Source organism: Ornithorhynchus anatinus, chromosome 4 (assembly GCF_004115215.2).
Source record: "Ornithorhynchus anatinus isolate Pmale09 chromosome 4, mOrnAna1.pri.v4, whole genome shotgun sequence".
Taxonomy (NCBI): Eukaryota; Metazoa; Chordata; class Mammalia; order Monotremata; family Ornithorhynchidae; genus Ornithorhynchus; species Ornithorhynchus anatinus.
In genome coordinates, this window is record NC_041731.1 from 14,481,166 (window position 1) to 14,499,118 (window position 17,953).

At 44.5% G+C, this 17,953-nt stretch overlaps 1 protein-coding gene across 1 annotated transcript in view; it reads left to right on the forward strand.

Moving 5' to 3' along the window:
* The window catches only part of GRB10 (growth factor receptor bound protein 10), a 197,904-nt gene that overhangs the window by 93,145 nt on the left and 86,806 nt on the right, over positions 1–17,953 (forward strand). The window contains exons 4-5 of the mRNA XM_007661527.3: positions 9,707–9,923; positions 14,356–14,497. Of these exons, the coding sequence (XP_007659717.1) occupies positions 9,707–9,923; positions 14,356–14,497 (359 nt within the window). The remainder of the gene's footprint in view (positions 1–9,706; positions 9,924–14,355; positions 14,498–17,953) is intronic.

Here is a 17,953-nt window from a genome sequence, read left to right on the forward strand (position 1 = left end):
CCCTGGCCTCGGTACCCCCTCCGAGATTGTATTGTTACTGCGAGCTGCAGCCCAGCTGGGTAGATGTCCTCAGTTGGCCGGGACGAATCCAAGACCATGGGGGAACCAGAGGGCACAGGTCTAGAAAGAAGGGGAGTATCTCTTCCTCCAGACTGAGGGACCTCCAGAAGACTTACCCCATGGGCAAAAAAATTTCCAGTTGTGTCCCATACTGAATTTGGGAAGTCAGTACTTGTGCTTAGCTGCTCTCTGTGGTCGAATGCCCATTTCTTGAAGATGAAAAGCACTAGGTGGTGCTGTCGGCTCAGCAGTGCAAGAATAATATCTTTTTAGGTGAAGCTCTCCTTTCTGCAAAATCGTATCAGATTTCCTACCAAGAAAAGGCTTATGAGCACTAAACGGCTTATGACAATATATGGTTAATATTTCTGGGGAAGTCCATTTCCCCACGGTCAAAGCTCCTCATCGTCTGGACTCCCGGCTCAGCTCTGCCCGGACCGAGGTCAGGGACGCTACCGGACAGTTCCTTTCACCAGGTGAAGCACGAAGAACGTGACTTCTTTCTTGGCGAGGTATGACAGCCCTCACCCCCTCAACACCCAGCCCCAGCCCTTCCATTCTCCTGGGTTTCTCCGTGACTTTTTTGTTCCTTTTTTTTTTTTAAACTTTTTTGAGCAGCTGCTGGTGCTACTGCCAACAGTAACCCTTTCAGCAACGTGCCGTTCCTACTCTCTGGGGCTCCAGATTCCAGGGCTGGGCTGGGGAGGAGTGGGAAAAGCAGAAGCACTGAGGAGGAGGTTCATGGCAGTAGGCCTCCACAGCCCCGGCCCCCCGGCTTTTCCGGAAAATGGGGTGGGGCGAGGGAAGAAGCGGGATTTGATCCGGCGAGTCCTCACAAGTGGAAATCCAAGTGGTAATTCCTTCTTTCAGAAGTGACTTTCCCCAGGCTGACATAGAACTGCCCTAGCGTTGCTGTCGTTCCAAGCTCTCTGTGAAGCAGTTGTGTTCAGTCAGTCAATTAGTGGTGCGCGGAGCTTGGCCGAAGCTCAGTGAGCCAGCGGCTGGCTTCCGGTAGCTCCCGTCTCCTACTTTTGCCGGATAGCTCTTCCACTGCTCAGTCCTACTCCTGGCCCAGAGGGAATGTTTGAGTTGCCTTAATTATTTTTATTTTTATTACTATTATTAAGCACTTACTGTGTGTCAAGCCCCCTTGTAAGCGCCAGGGTAGATACAAGTTTATCAGGTTGCACTCAGGCACCATCCCAAATGGGGCTCATGGTCAAGGAGGGAAAATAGGCATTTTTCAGATGCACGTGGTCACAAAGCAGGCAAGTGGCAGAGCTGGGTTTGGAATTCAGGTCCTCTGACAACTGTGCTGCTTCTCTAGTGGGGAAGCTATTGGAGGTTTTTGGGGTTTTTTTTTTAAATAAAGATTTAATATTGATCCAGTAGTTGTACTTTTTAAGCTTTAGAAGAGATCCCACAGGGTATGTGGGAGCCTGTATCTTCCAGGATACATTACAAATATTAAGTAAAAACCCCAGTTATTTAAAGCATTACTTTTAGATGGCCTTGAGCTATTATTAATTAGATATTCCCAGTTCCTCATTAGCAAGAAATTTTCCTTTTGAAGTGTTCTGATTGCTCAGTACCATTTGCTTTTTATGGTAATACTGGGAGACTGCAAATCACCTCAAACCAAACTCGTAAAATCCGGTTGTTGACAATACCAAACTCTCATTCATCGCTAGAGGTGGCAGGGGTTAATGCCTGTATTACTCTTGATGAAACGGTTTTGTCCACTAATGTCTGAGCTGTAGGTTGTAATGTATTGATAATGACAGACCTATGGGTGTTTGATTTTTAAAACAATTATTAAAGTTCACTATCAATTTATTGGTTGCTGAAATGCTATTCAGTGGAAATTTTAGGGTCAGGTTTTTTAGAAACTCTTTTTTTGTGTGTATGTATCTCTGAAAAGTCTCTTCGTCAACAAGCCCTAAAGAGGAGAGGAAGGGAGCAATTCTTGTTTATAGTCGTTTTAACCTTAAATTAGGGTTTGACTAGACCACTTTATTTTCTAGTTCAAGAGGCTAAGGTTATGGCTACAAAAAAGATCTACCTATTTGATCATTTAAGAAAGGAAATGCCAGGCAGAAGTCAGTTTAGTACTCTATTTTACTCATAAACATAGTGCTCATTTTGCATGTAACTCTATCATTTTCTCTACTCGACTGCAAACTTCCAGATTTTCATTTTTCCCTATTTACAAATTTTTGAGTTAGTGGTGTCCATAAGGTAGGCCCTTGCCTTACATTAGGTGAATGCTTCAATCAATTCTGAATTGCTTATCGATAATATTGAGGAGATATACACATTGAAGAATCCCATTGTTTTCATTGCAGATTTTGTCAATTGTAATAAACTCACCCATTTCTAGAGGAGAAAATACTGTAAGGACTCAAACTAAAAAGGAGCTAACTTATACTCATCTGTACATCCTGAAGGAAGTCTGATTCTGTCATTTTTGGCTTTATATTTATAGGACTTCATTACGTACTTTAATGCTATAACAAATTTGAGTAGAAGTTAGTTGAAGTTACGAACTCCATCTTATTCACTGTGCCCCAGTCCGCGTCTGCCTCTCCGTCGTCCCCCTTCCTGTGTCCTCCCCCTCCAATGGAACTCCCTCCCTCTTCATACACTCCAGACCACCACTCTCTCCACCTTGAAAGCATCATTAAGGTCACATCTCCTCCAAGAGGCCTTCTCTGATTTTTCCATGGTTCACTCTCCCTTCTGCATCATCTCTGTGACCTATGGGCATTTGATATTCAACCCACCACACATATGGGGTTATATATTGTACTCTCCCAAGTATTTAATACAGTGCTCTGAACACAGTAAATGCTCAATAAATATAATCCATTGACTGATGTCTTATAAATTATGTATTTATATTAGTGTCTGTCTCCCCCACTAGACTGTAAGTTCTTTATGGGCGGGAACATGTCTGCTTATTTTGTTTTATTGTACTATTTCAAGTGCTTAGTACAGTGCTCTTCACATAGTAAGCACTCAGTCAGTACCGCTGATTGATTGCAGTTGAACTTGAGCCACAGAGACAGAGTATTCCTGAGAAAAGGAATCCAGGTGTCAAAAATGAAGGGGTGTGTTAAGTAAATGAAACAGGAGGAAGAAGTTGGGAAGCCAAAGTGATCAGTCCTTTCCTTTAACTTTGTTACAATCAATCAGTGGCATTTGAGTGCTTACTGTGTGCAGAGTGCTGTACTAAGTGCTTGATTAAATCAGTGTTGTTAGTTGCGATCCCTGTCTCCTAGGGGCTTGAAGTCAGAGTTTAAAGAAATTAGTAGACATGTTCATTTCTTTTTAATGTAAATCTTCTCTGGGTGTATATCCTTCTAAGTCCCAGACTTGGGCTGGGGAGAAGGGAAGTTCAGTAAATTATTTCTTTTGGGTTTTGGATTTTTTTTGTTTGTTTGTTTAGCAGAATTAACTCACCTCCTACTAGTTCAGTGCTGTGGAGAGTAAGGGAACATTGGGTTCCTTTCCTGACCCAGGCCCAGGAATTCTCCCAGGCATTCCCCGCCTCTCGGTTATCCTAAGAACTTGGTACTTTGTACTTGAAGAAGACGGCACTGATGGGAAGACCTGCCTTTGAGGGAATGTCTGGCTGAAGAAGCCAGTGTGAGTCAGAGTCCCAAACACACGATGCACACACAAACTCTCTTTTATCTTGCTGTTGTGTTGGGTGAGTGCCAGACCTGGTGCTATTTTCAGTTTTGCCCCCATGTTCCTGGTTCTCCACCAGCCCCCATGCCCACATCCTCCTTTGGGCTGGAACTCCCTCCCTCTTCACATCCAACAGTCCACCACTCTCCCCACCTTCAAAGCCCTCCTAAAAATCACATCTCCTCCGAGAGTTCTTCTGCAACCTAACCCCTAATTTCCCCTATCCACCCTCCCCTCCACATCGACTGTGTACTTGGCGGTGTACCCCTTAAGCACTTTCATACTCACCCAGCCCCACAACCCTTATGTAAATAATCTTATGCAATCTGTGGTATTCATCGAACACTTACTGTGTGTAATCAGCCAGTCAATTGTATTTAAGCGCTTACTGTTAGCAGAGCACTGTACTAAGTACTGACAGAATATAATACAATAGAGTTAGGCGACATTTTCCCTGGACACAAGGAACTCACAGTATAGAGGGGGAGACTGTTACTAATATCTGTAATAAATTCTGCATCACCCTTGAGATTGGATATGCACCCTTTATTCACCCTTCCCTCAGCCCCATAATTTACATCTCTGTACCCCTCTCCACGGTAAGGTTCTTGTGGGGCAGGGAACGTGTCTACCAACTCTGTTGTATTGCACTCTCCTAAGCATCTAGTACAGTGCTCTGCACACAGTAAGCATCAATAAATAGCACTGATGGATTGATTGATTCTGTGTGTGTTGTTGGTCAGGGTGCTGCTGGTTGGATGTTTTCATGGTATCTTGGAGAATGTGGTTAGATATTGCCTGTTGTAACAGGACTGTTGGATTGTTGCTGTGGTGCTCAGTGCAGATATCTTCCTTCTCCTGCAGCCAAATATTTAGTAGTTTTGGACTTTCGGTGGCCATGTTTTTGCTGCCCTGGTTACACTGTCATTGCGATCTTGGAGGTGAACGGAAAATGGCCTGTATATCTGCAAATCTGAGGTTTTGAATCAAAAGCTCTTCTTGTACCTTTTTGGTCTATGATTGTAACATTAAAAGCACAAGCTCTTAATAGGGTGGGCCTGTCATTTAAGCTTAAATTGTGTAGCTTATCTAGTACAGAATCCTGCGTGCTGTAGGCGTTCAATAGAGATTAGTAACTGATGGCATAATAGGATTACATGTGGATTCCTCAAAATGGCTCAAGGTTCTTCCTTATATTTAAGAGAGATGAGTGGTACAATCTGATCACTCACTACTACAACCAATCTAAGCCAGCAAATGACTTATTTCATCGTGGCCAACTCCAAGGATTCTCTACTTTAGATAATCCTCCTCAGTCTCTCCTCCTTTTCCCACCCTCCTCTTTATCCACAGTTTTCACGACGCTGTCAAACCTTGGTGATCCTCTTATAACTAGTCAATTGCTCCTTCAACATCTCCTCCTTTTAATCCGCTAAATCCACTTTAAATTTATAGCAGCAGCATGGCTAGTGGAAAGAGCACGGACATGAGTTTTAGAACCTGGTTCTGATCCTGGCTCCACCACTTGTCTGTTGTGCGACCTTAGACTAGTCACTTAACTTCTGTGTGCCTCAGTTACTTCATCTGTAAAATGGAGATTAAATCCTCCTCCTTCCAGTTCAGTCTGTAAGCCCTATCTGGGACAGGGACTGAGTCCAACCTGATTATATCTACCCCAGCAATTAGAACAGTGCTTGACTCATAGTAAGCACTTAACAAATACTCTAAAAAAAGTTCCTCTATACCTTCTGCTGACACAAATACTCTGCTTCTGAATAATACATTAGCAGTGTTCTAGACTTCGTTGGTAGAATAAATCAGGAAGGATTTCTCATTTATATCGCAGAACATATCTTCAGATTTACTTTCAGTGATGGTGTATCGTGTGCTAAGATCATGTTTGTTTCTTCAGTAGAATAATTTTCTAACTGTCAGAATAGTTTCCCACCATAAACCAAGACCCATGTTTTGAGAAAGTGCTTGAAATACTGCAATATGGTGTAGAACCGTTTTTTGTGTCCTTTATTGATCATTAATTTGAACCCAAGACTGCTTTGGAACTTTTCAATATGTGGCAGTATTCATTCATTCATTCAATAGTATTTATTGAGCACTTACTATGTGCAGAGCGCTGTACTAAGCGCTTGGGATGTACAAATCGGTAACAGATAGAGATAGTATTGAATGGCAATGGCATTCAAGGGCAACAACTTTTCCCTTTCTGTGTCTCCTTCCTCAATAATAATGATAGTGAGTATTTAAGTGCCAAGGACTCGACTCAGCACTGCAGTAGAAGATCATCAAGCCCAATCTCTCTCCCTCATGGAGCTTGCAGTCTAGGTTAGGAGGGAGAGCAGTATTGACTCTCTGTTTTACAGACGAGGAAGCTGAGGCCTAGAGAAGTGAAGCGACTTGCTTAAGGTCACACAGTGGGCAAGTGGCCAAGCCAAGGTTAGAACTCAGATCTTCTGATGCCCAGGCCAGCCTCTATCCACTAGGTAACATTGCTTCCAATCTTTCATAGAATACAGAGGGTTCCTTCCGTCCCTCGACATCACCTCAGCTTCTACGTCCATCCAGCAGGCTTTTGTGACATTATGTAACCGAGTGCAAAGTTAGAACTTCAGACTACCTCTTTCTTGAGAGGCCATCATGGAAATGTAATTTGGGGAACTGATTCCCAAGAAAACTTTCAATATTTTCTTTCTTTAATGGTATTTGTTGAGCACTTATTTTGGGCTGAACAGTGTTCTAAGCGCTGGGGTAGATGCAAGTTAATTAGGTTTGACACAGTCCCTGTCCTGCATAGGGCTCATAGTTTAAGTAGGAGGGAAAACAGGAGAACTGAGGCACAGAGAAGTGAATCAACTTGCCCAAGAGCACACAGCAAGCAATTGGCAGATTAATAAAAATAGTTGTATTTGTTAAGCATAAATATATATAGTTATATATATAGTTATAGTGCCAGGCACTATACTAAGCACTGAGGTAGATACAAAATAATTGGATTGGACACAGTCCTTGTCCCAAATGGGGCTCACAGTCTTAATCCCCATTTTACAGATGAAGAAACTGAGGCACAGAGAAGTGAAGTGACTTGCCCGAGGTCATATGGCAGGCAAATGGCACAGCTGGGATTAGAACCAAGGTCCCATGACTCCCAGACCCATGCTCTTTCCAGTAGGCCGTACTGCTTCTCGGTCCAAGTTAGAAACTCAACATGAGCAAGACTGAGCTCCTCATCTTCCCTCCCAAACCCGGTCCTCTCCCAGACTTGCCTATCACCGTGGATGGCGCGACCATCCTTCCCGTCTCTCGGGCCCGTAATCTCGGTGTCATCCTTGACTCGTCTCTCTCGTTCACCTCACACATCCTATCTGTTACCGAGACCTGCCGGTTTCACCTTTACAATATCGCCAAGATCCGCCCTTTCCTCTCCACCCAAACGGCTACCTTACCGCTACGGGCTCTCGTTATATCCCGGCTAGACTACCGTGTCGGCCTTCTCTCTGACCTCCCTTCCTCCTCTCTCGCCCCACTCCAGTCTATTCTTCACTCCGCTGCCCGGCTCATCTTCCTCCAGAAACGATCTGGGCATGTCACTCCCCTTCTTAAACACCTCCAGTGGTTGCCTATCGACCTCCGCTCCAAACAAAAACTCCTCACTCTAGGCTTCAAGGCTCTCCATCACCTTGCCCCTTCCTACCTCTCCTCTCTTCTCTCTTTCTACCGCCCACCCCGCACGCTCCGCTCCTCCGCCGCCCACCTCCTCGCCGTCCCTCGGTCTCGCCTATCCCGCCGTCAACCCCCGGGCCACGTCCTCCCGCGGTCCCGGAACGCCCTCCCTCCTCACCTCCACCAAACTGATTCTCTTCCCCTCTTCAAAATCCTACTTAAAACTCACCTCCTCCAAGAGGCCTTCCCAGACTGAGCTCCTCTTCTCCCTCTACTGCCTCTACCACCCCCCCTTCACCTCTCCACAGCTTAACCCTCTTTTCCCCCCATTTCCCTCTGCTTCTCCCCCTCTCCTTTCCCATCCCCTCAGCACTGTACTCGTCCGCTCGACTGTATATATTTTCATTACCCTATGTATTTTGTTAATGAAATGTACATCGCCTTGATTCTATTTAGTTGCCATTGTTTTTACGAAATGTTCTTCCCCTCGACTCTATTTATTGCCATCGCTCTCGTCTGTCCGTCTCCCCCGATTAGACCGTAAGCCCGTCAAACGGCAGGGACCGTCTCTATCTGTTGCCGACTTGTTCATTCCAAGTGCTTAGTACAGTGCTCTGCACATAGTAAGCGCTCAATAAATACCATTGAATGAATGAAAGGGGAAATTCAATAATATAGGGTCAAATGACCAAAGGTGAGGGTGGCTGGACTTTTGTTTCAGTGTAAAAACCCCAAAATAACTAATACAGAGATGGCAGAAATACTTGGATTGGGTTTTAGAACTGAAGGCTGGGTCTGGAAAGGGTACAGTCACTGGTGTGAATATATTCCATTTGGATATTTGCCCCAAAGCTTCATCCCACCTTTTGCCTCAGGTTAGTGAAGAAAATCAGGGATTGAGCAAACTACACAGTACACTTCTCATCAATTTTAAAATTTAAAAGGGCCACAGTGAGAGTAGATGAATGCATCTTCATTGTTAAGCCTTGGCCTCAATAGGTGGGCAGAGCTCTGCCGTTTAACTGGTTTTATTAGAGGGTTGGATCGCGAATGGATTAGAGCTAACCATTTCAGTAACCCCATAGAATTCACAATTTACTCTCCACTTTCCTTTCACTGTTCAGACTCTTGCTTCGCAACTTGGGTTTCTTGACTCTTCCTCTTCCATCTCCTTGCTCTTGCTGTTCCTGCTGCCTGGACTTCCCTCCTCCCCCCTCAAATATTCCAGACCACAGCTGTCCTCATCTTCAGAGTCCATCTAAAAAATCCCATCTCCTATGAGAAGCCTGTTCGTCAAAAAAACTCATCTCCTATGAGAAGCCTTCCTTGATTTAATTCCAAGACCCCAGGTGGTGTCAACCTAGAAGTTATTTTGTAGCAACTAAGTACTTTCACCAGCAAACTCACTTATCTCCTCTGTTATCTTATCCTGACATAATTGCTTCTCTCTCCGTTTTTCCTCCTGTTCTCACCATTTGAAAATCATATATATCAGCCTCTTGCCCTTGGTAAGGTTGCTAGCTCAGGTAGCAGGGACCTTGACTGGCTTCTAGAGAATTCTCCCAAGCCCTTAGAAAAGTTCTTTGTGTTTTGCATGCACAGAAGATGCTTAATAACTACTCTCACCACTACTGTTGAGCTCCCAATTCCACATTCCAGCCGTGACATTTGTATTAACCGGTGGTCGGTATTGGTTTTTGGTTGGTTTTTTTTTTTTTGGTTGGGGTTTTTTTGTGCGGGGGAGGGGGTCTTACCCTTAACCATATCCACCAGTCCTGACAGTGAAGGAAAATAGCTGTGGAGCTCTTAGAGAGTGGGGCATGGGTGGAAGAAGACAGCAGTCACGGTGGAAATTGCCAGTGTGGAAACAAGGCTGCGGAGCCAAAAGAATGGAGAATTACCTGCTTGCTCAAGGGCTGAAGGGTGGCAATTATGCTTTGCACCACACAATGACTCTCCTAATTCTTCAGTTGAGACCTTACAGTATAATTAAGGGGGCTGATTTCCAAAGCATTTGGGTGTTTTAAGTCAGTTTAGTTCTATAGGTATTCAATCAGAATCTTATCTTACTCAGATGTGTACTTTTCCATTGTCTGTTTCTCGTTATGCAATAACAGTCCCATCCTTCCCATGCTCTTTCCACCCTCTCCCCATCCAGTAATGTGATTAAAATACTCGGGGTTTTCGGGTAGTCTTCTTTGAGGTGTCACCGGGGCAGAACTGTTCCAAATGAAATCAGGAGCCTCTTTTCATGCGATTCATTTGTGTTCCGTTTTAGATGATGACGTGGACCTAGAAGCTTTGGTCAATGACATGAATTCCTCTTTGGAAAGCCTATACTCTGCCTGCAGCCGGCAGTCGGAGACAGCACCGCTCCTTCAGAACGGTCAGCACGGCCGGGGTCAACTGGTCACCTCAGGATTCACCTCCCTGCAGCAGGTATCTCCGAGGCAGAAGGTGCAGCGATCTCAGCCCATGCACATCCTAGCCGTCAGGTATGGAGTAGCGACCGCCCGGGATCCCTGCTTTTGCCACCTTATTTAGCAGCATGCTAACGAGGGAATCTGCAGAGCCCTGAGCATTTTTATTTCCTTATTTTGGGGCTTGTCGATCCTTGTTCTAGAGTAGCTTCATTAGCATTTATTGAGTGCTTACTGCGTGCAGAGCACTGTAGTAAGCACTTGGGAGAGTACAATAGAAAAATAGAGACACAGTCCCTGCCCACAGTGAGTTTACCAATCTAGACTCCCGGTAGGCACCATATTTCGCGTCGTGATGCAGCACAAGGTCTCGGACTCTACAGCCCTGGAATGTAATCACTCCATTAGGATTGCTTATTGCAACCCTTAGCCCCCACCTTTGCCAGGCAGGGCATGTAAGGAGAGTGGACAGCAGCAGTCCACCCAAACAACTGCCCAAAATAGGGAGAACAGAAGAAGGATTTTAAAGACAAGGTAACATAAAACCCCATATGATATGACAGAGCTGTAGACATGAGGGAAATAGATACAGAAGATAAAAATGATAATGATGATGATGGTATTTAAGTCCTTACCCTGTGCCAGGCACTGTACTAAGCGCTGGAGAGGACACAAGCAAATACAGTTGAACACAGTCTCTGTCCCATATACACACTCTTAATCCCCATTTTACAGATGAGGTAACTGAGGCGCAGAGAGGAGAAGTGACTTGTCCAAGGTTACCCAGCAGACATGGTGGACCAAGATTAGAACCCGTGACCTGCTGACCCCCAGACAGATCTCCATCCACTATTCATTCAATAGTATTTCTTGAGCGCTTACCGTGTGCAGAGCACTGTACTAAGCGCTTGGAATGTACAAATCGGTAACAGATAGAGACAGCCCCTGCCCTTTGATGGGCTTACAGTCTAATCACGGGTTTACAGTCTAATCACCATGCCATGCATGGCAGACAGCAACTAGATAAGGTGTGATAGTAGGAGTTTAGAGAAGGTCCAGAAGGGGAAACAAAATCAGTCTCAAGGCAACGTGGGGAACAGATTTAGTAGTGCAGCAGATGCAGTGGAGGTAGTGCTGCCTAATAGAAAGAACACAAGATTGGGAATCGCGAGTCATGGATTCTAGTCCCGGCTCTGCTGCTCACGTGCTGTGATTCCTAGGGAACGTCATTTCATCGCTCTCCCCTTCTGGACTGTTACTCATTGTAGGCAGAATGTGGGTCACAGAGAATTAGATGAGTATGTGAAGGATAACCATTTTCATTTGTTGAACAAATAGTTTTAATGAAATGGCAAGAGACGAATCCTTTTTTTCCTCTGGATGCATCGGCATTTTTTATGCATGTAGTTCTATTGTGATGCTACACTACTTTAGATTTAGGGAGAAGTAATAATCAGCGTGGCTCAGTGGAAAGAGCCCGGGCTTCGGAGTCAGAGGTGATGGGTTCGACTCCCGGCTCTGCCACTTGTCAGCTGTGGGACTGTGGGCAAGTCACTTCACTTCTCTGTGCCTCAGTTACCTCATCTGCAAAATGGGGATTAACTGTGAGCCTCACGTGGGACGACCTGATTACCCCGTATCTCCCCCAGCGCTTAGAACAGTGCTTTGCACGTAGTAAGTGCTTAACAAATACGAACATTATTATTATTATAATTGTAGTATTTGGTATATGCTTTCTATATACCAAAGACTGTACAACGCACTGGGGTAGATACAAGATTGGACACAGGTCCTGTCCCATATGGGGCTCACAGTTGAGGTAGGAAGTAGAACAGTATTGAATCTCCATTTTACAGATGAGGACACCGAAGCACAGAAAAGTCAAGCGTCATTCCCAAAGTCACACACGGCCCAAGAAATGTCAGTAGAGACTGATTAAAGCAGTCGAGGCCACCTGTTGCAGCCCTATCATTGCTTGCCTCCAGGCTTCGAAAAATGACCCTCTCTATATGAATCAAAGAGAGGGAGATGATAGTTTCTCGACCCTCAGGGACACCGTGTGCCCGACAAGCAATAGACTTGTAGCCCTGATTCATGGTCTAATTGGCACCGTAGTCTTGGGGGCGTTCTCCCGCAGTGATGATGAAGCTGCCGGCAAGCCGTGAGTAACAGGCCCCGGATAACTGATAGTATCTCTCTACCCATAGATTGGAGCTGTCAGAGGAAGACGATGTTCTCTTAAGTCAAGTATTCCGACCTCAGGGTGTGTCCAAGGGAATGGAATTGGCAGTTGTGCTGAGGTGATTTCCAGGAGACAAGATGAAATATATCCCTCTCCATATGTGGTCTATATCTCGGGGAAGGAACTGTGGTGTTCCACGGGGACAAGTCTAGATTCAGCCATGGTGATCACTCTTCATTTCCTGTGTGTGAGCCATTTACGTGTGGCCTAGTGGATAGAGCACAGCCTGGGAGTCAGGAAGACCTGGGTTCTAATCCCGGCTCCACTGCTTGTCTGCTGTGTGACCTTGGGCAAGACACTTCACTTCTCTGTGCCTCAGTTACCTCATCTGTAAAGTGAAGATGAAGTCTGAGAGCTCCACTTGGGACAGGGACTGTGTCCAACGTGATGAGCTTGTAGCTGCCCCACATAGCAAGCGCTTAACACATAACTTAGAACCAAAATGAATTCTGTCATTCTCATACCTGCAAGACAGCCTTCTCTACCTACAGTCAGACCACAGCCTTTTTCATAATTGGATTTTGTTGCTTGAGTTTTTAGCGCATTTTCAGTTGAAACCCGTTTTGAATGTGGAAGTGCAGATATGGGCTTGGTGTGCGTGGTGACTACTGAGTGCAGCTCTGCTTCCAGGCTTGAGCCAGAACTCCAGCAGTTTCGGCCACACTTTAGTCAAGCCTCTCGATTTTAATGGAAACATTTTTTCTCCATGAGAGCACTGTAGATCAATCTTCAGGTCTCGTTGCACGTAACTCTGGCTACCGCCGCACCACATTACTTGTGGTTTAGGAAGAAGTGATTATTTTAAGGTGAAGCATTACTTCATATCTGCCTGCTCCATTGATCCAGATGGTACGAGATGGTACGTTAGGCTACTTCAGCCATCTAAATTGCTTTGAAAAATCAGAAGAGTTTGCAAATGTCTTACCTGCCTCTTCTTTGTTTTGATTCATATCCTTGCCTTATCATATTGGTAGCCCTCGGTTTAGGCAGTGACAGTGTCAATACAGTAAGATTGTTAATTTCCGAACAGTTTAGGAGTGGGAGGTATTCTTGTCACAAATTCAGATAACCTAGTGAACACTCCCAGAACGTGTAGTCTTCCTCTTTGTCAGGTTGCCTTCAGACAAAATTGGTCCAAGTTGTGGTGATCAAGTGCTTAGTATAGTGCTCTGCACACACTACGTGCTCAATAAGTATGATTGAATGAATGAAGAGATGAAGACTGACTGTGGGCCTACTCCGAAAAGCACATTTAATAATGTCTGGCTAAACAGAATGCATTTTAACTTTACACCAAGAATCTGAAACAGAACTTTCCAATCACAGTTTAGAAGAGCCTTTCCCACATTTTCTAGTTGGTAAGCCCTCTCTGACCCAACCCCCAATTTTTGTATCTTTGGAAGAGGCAGTGGGGGTGGGTACCCAAGTGCTTAGGGGATATGGACAGGTGATGCAGTAGGGAGGGAGACTAAGTTTGGGAGATGAGATGTTAGAGAAATCTTCTGGAGGAAATGGGAGTTTTAGTAGGGCTCTGAAGATGGGGAGGGGGTGGACTGTCAAATGTGAAGGGAGAGAGAGTTCTAGGCATGAGGGGAGGTGTGAAGATGAGGATGACAGCGAGTGAGACAAGATTGAATCACAGAAAATAAAAGGGTTTTAGAGGGGCACAGTTAAGACATTGAAATAGTCAAGACCAGATACAAAGTCTTTGCAGTTGCAAACACTGATTGCCATATGAGGGTGATGCTAGTGCCACAAAGTGCCATTTAGTATTATATGGGTTTTTTCTTTTCACAGACCAATAATGATAACAATAATTATGGTGTTTGTTAAGCACTTACTATGTGCCAAACACTGTTCTAAGCACTGGGATGGTTACAAGGTTGGACACAGTCCCTGTCCCACATGGGACTCACAGTCTTAACCCCCATTTTACAGATGAGGTAGCTGAAGCAAAGACAAGTGAAGTGACCTGCCCAAGGTCACCCAGAAGACAAGATTTGCTTGTATCCACCCCAGTGCTTAATACAGTGCCTGGCACATGGTAAACGCTTAACGAATACTATAATGAGTACTATTATTATCTTTTTTTTCTCAGTGTTTTACACGGCACCCCCAATAAAACATGTACAACAAAGCGGGGTGCTGTGTGTCCAGTATCCCCGAGGAAGGACAGTGAGCAGCCTACTAAGAAACCAGGACATCCTTGCTTTTTCAGGAAATGAAATTGTCACCTTTTAACCCTTATTTTGGCATTTAATCCAGACGCCTTCAAGAAGAGGATCAGCAGTTTAGGACATCATCCCTGCCGGCGATACCGAATCCATTTCCGGAACTCTGCAGCCCAGCCAATTCTCCTGTTTTGACCCCAGGCTCCTTACCTCAGAACCAACCTGCTAGCAAGCGCGTGAGTATCGCACTGCCTGATTTCTCAGCTTTGATCATCAGTGATTCTCGGTTGTTAGAATATGGATTCTTTGGATAAGGAAGAAAAGAGGGTTTTCCTCCCCTGCTCACAAGAGCCTCACCTTAATTCCATCTCTCAAAACCGTATGATACTACAGTATAAGTACGAGAGGGTTATCTGTGCACAACCAGGCAGCCTGAGAGAGCTAGCAGCTGGGAAAATAAAACTACTCACCCTTCTTCATTGCAGAAATGAAGGCTTTCTGATAATGAAATTCTTAACATCTGCTTAGGGAGTGGAAGGATTGTTTTTTGAGTATTTTTGGATTTGCACCTTCCTGGCAATAACTGCTTTAAGTCAAATTTCTTGGATCCTATGTCAGGTTTCTTGGCAGCCAGTTGGAGAGGTTTAGCTGCTCTTCCAGATTCCTGCTCTCTTTAGGGGATGACAATTTTAAGTTTTTCAAATTAAAAAAGGGCATTTACAAGGAATTTTGAGGTTCAGTGCGTTTATGTCATTTTCATTTTGGGGCATACAATTGGATGGATTTCAACTTTTCTGTGTGAGCTGAGAGTCTGTGGCTTCAAGTGAGTGGACTTTTGTTCTGCTTGGTTGGCTCCCTTTTTCTCTCACAGCCAACATGATAGTGAGTCTTCTGTGACTGTCTCGTCTTCTTCTATTCCTTTGTGGCTTTTCAGAAGGTGATCCTTTGCAACTCACACACTGGTTAGAGAGCACAGCTACAGCTCAATGGAGAAATCCTCAGGAGACATTAAGGTTGTTCTCACCTGCTTAAGAAAATAGCAACCTTTCAATGTATTTAACTTTGTAAAGCTGTCCAGTTTGAGTGAGATGATTAATGCACTGAAGCCCTAAGTGGGGAAGTTAAGTCACAGGAATAATATTTTCTACTCAAGACTCTGTTCTCGCTATTCAAAGAAATTGAATTCCGAATGCTCATCCTTTAGCCTGTATTAATCCCCTTACCACCTACAAAGTAGCTTGATTTAGCCATGGAATAGGGGCAAAGGCAGGTTTTGCAGCAGCTCTATGGAAAATGAAGTTAGAAGGTGGAGGAGGATGGTAATTTTAACCCAGAAGGAAACAAGCTATAGCTCGTCAAGTTTTTAATGGAAGGTGGGGGTCTTGAAAATTTTAATTGGAGAATTGAAACTATGCAATCACAATATAGAATGGGAAGAATTTTGTCTTTTGTTGCTACCGAGTTGAAATTCTGTGCTGCTCTGAAGTCACGTTTCGTTGGGACCCTTGGGCTGAAGTTCTTCTGTTTTACTGAAATCAAGCCGAAGAGGAATGGGGAGTGCATCTGTAGACTCTTCTCAATTGAGACTGAAGGTGTGGTGACAGAGGAGAAACACAAACGAGGGACTTTTCAGCAAGAAGTGCTTAGGTGTCTACATGTCAGAGATGAACGGTCCAGTAGGTAGTGGCTTCTTTGAATGTGACAGATGATAATGTGACACCCGTATTTTTACAAACTAAACTTCCATCCATAAGGCACTGAGATCCCATTAAACCTAAAGGACCTTATGAGGCCAAGACCTTGGTGAATTGCTTCTATTGGCACAGGATCTCACCGTAACATGTTTCTTCCACAGCTGTTGTCCAGCTTTGGAAAGATGTCCGTCTCTGGCCCAGACCCCCTTGCTGTCAATCTTTGAACCATTAACCTGGAAAAATAGATCGCTATCCAGGAACACAGTGCCCAACATCCAACAATGAAACGAGTCCTACAATAAATAGGAAAACAATGCCTCTTGACATCTCTAGTTTATTCTTCCTATTTTTCTAATTACATTTACCCTTTGTCTCTGGCTAATGCATGTGTTGCCTTAATTCCCAAATTCTAATGCAATTTCCCCATCTGACTCTCTCAAGAGCCATAATAGCATAAAGGAGCTTTAGTTTCTTCTATTTCTCTTTGCCCTTATGCTCTCCCTTTCAGCCTTCTTTATTTTCGGTTCAGCTTATTCACGAGAAGGTTGCAACTCTTTCCAAGAAGATGGTGACTGCCCTGACTGCAAGATTGTTTCCTGTTGCTGAATTGTACTTTCCAAGCGCTTATTACAGTGCTCTGCACTTGTAAGCGCTCAAAAAATACGATTGAATGAATCACCTCTACCTGACAGTCCAGGCAGTGATCAGAAGGTTGTGCTGGTGCTGGGGGGGACAGGAAGCTTAGCTTCTATTGCCACTGTTCACCAATTCCTGCCTTACTGTCTGATGTTGCCTACCTCATAGATTCAGGTCTCGATTTTCTTCTTAGCTGGTGTGGAAGCCGTCTTATATTACGTACAGTAGTGTTTCTCCCATTTTCTGCCTTCAAGTGATATCAACAATTGAGAGCAGTAGAGCTCTATCAGAATTTGGAAGTTGAAGTAATAAACGAGGTCTCACTCAGGCACTTTTGACTTGGATGCCTAACCGTGCACATGTATCAGTTAACTCTCACTTATCTCTCCTGGCTTCTCTCCCACTCCAGCCCCCTACTTTGCTCCTCTAAGACCTACCTTCTCACTGTCCCTCATTCTCATCTCTCTCGCCCTCCCTCCTGCCTGGAACTCCCTTCTATTTAGTATCTGACAGACCACAGTTCTCTCCATCTTCTATCTTCTCATTTTTCCACACTAGTCTCTCTCCTTTAGGCATGACTTGTGCCCTTCAGTCAGTGCCCCCAAGTACTTAGATATTCACCCCACCCTCACAGCAGTTATTTCTCTATCATTGCACTCTGTTGTTTCCCCATACCTGTAGCTTATTTTAATGTCTATTTTCACTGCTAGATTGAAAGTTCCTTGAAGGCAGGGATCATGTCTACCTCCTATATTGTACTCTTCCAGGTGCTGAATGGAGTGCTTAGAACATAGCAAGCATTCAGTGAATACCAATGATCGATTGTGCCTTAAGCAGTCCCAGTGACCATCTGCAGCAAATACCTATAGAGAAGAGTCTCAGTAGAACACATTTTTTTTTCCTCCAATACACATTTTTACATACACAAGCCATCTTGCTACCGGGAGAGTCAGGGATGAAGCAGAACATGGACCTGAGAGTCAAAGGACCTGGATTTTAATTCCAGCTCCGCCAATTGCCTCCTTTGTGACCTCAGGCAAGTCACTCAACTTCTCTGTGACTCAGTTACCTCATCTGTAAAATGGGAATTAAAACTGTGAGCCCCATGTGGGACATGGGACTGGGTCCAACCTGATTATCTTGTGTCTACCCCCACCAGTGCTTAGTACGGTGCCTGGCACATAGCAGTTAAGAAATATCATTTTTTTAAAAACCGAACATTTGCTAATCAGAGTTTCAGGTATAGTTTCATAAGCAAATGAAGTGGATGGGAAAGGAGTGTTGCAGTAGGGGTTTTCTACATCTCGCTGTTTGGAATAGCTCTTAAGGCACAATTCATATCTAGTCTTGACTCGAGTCTGA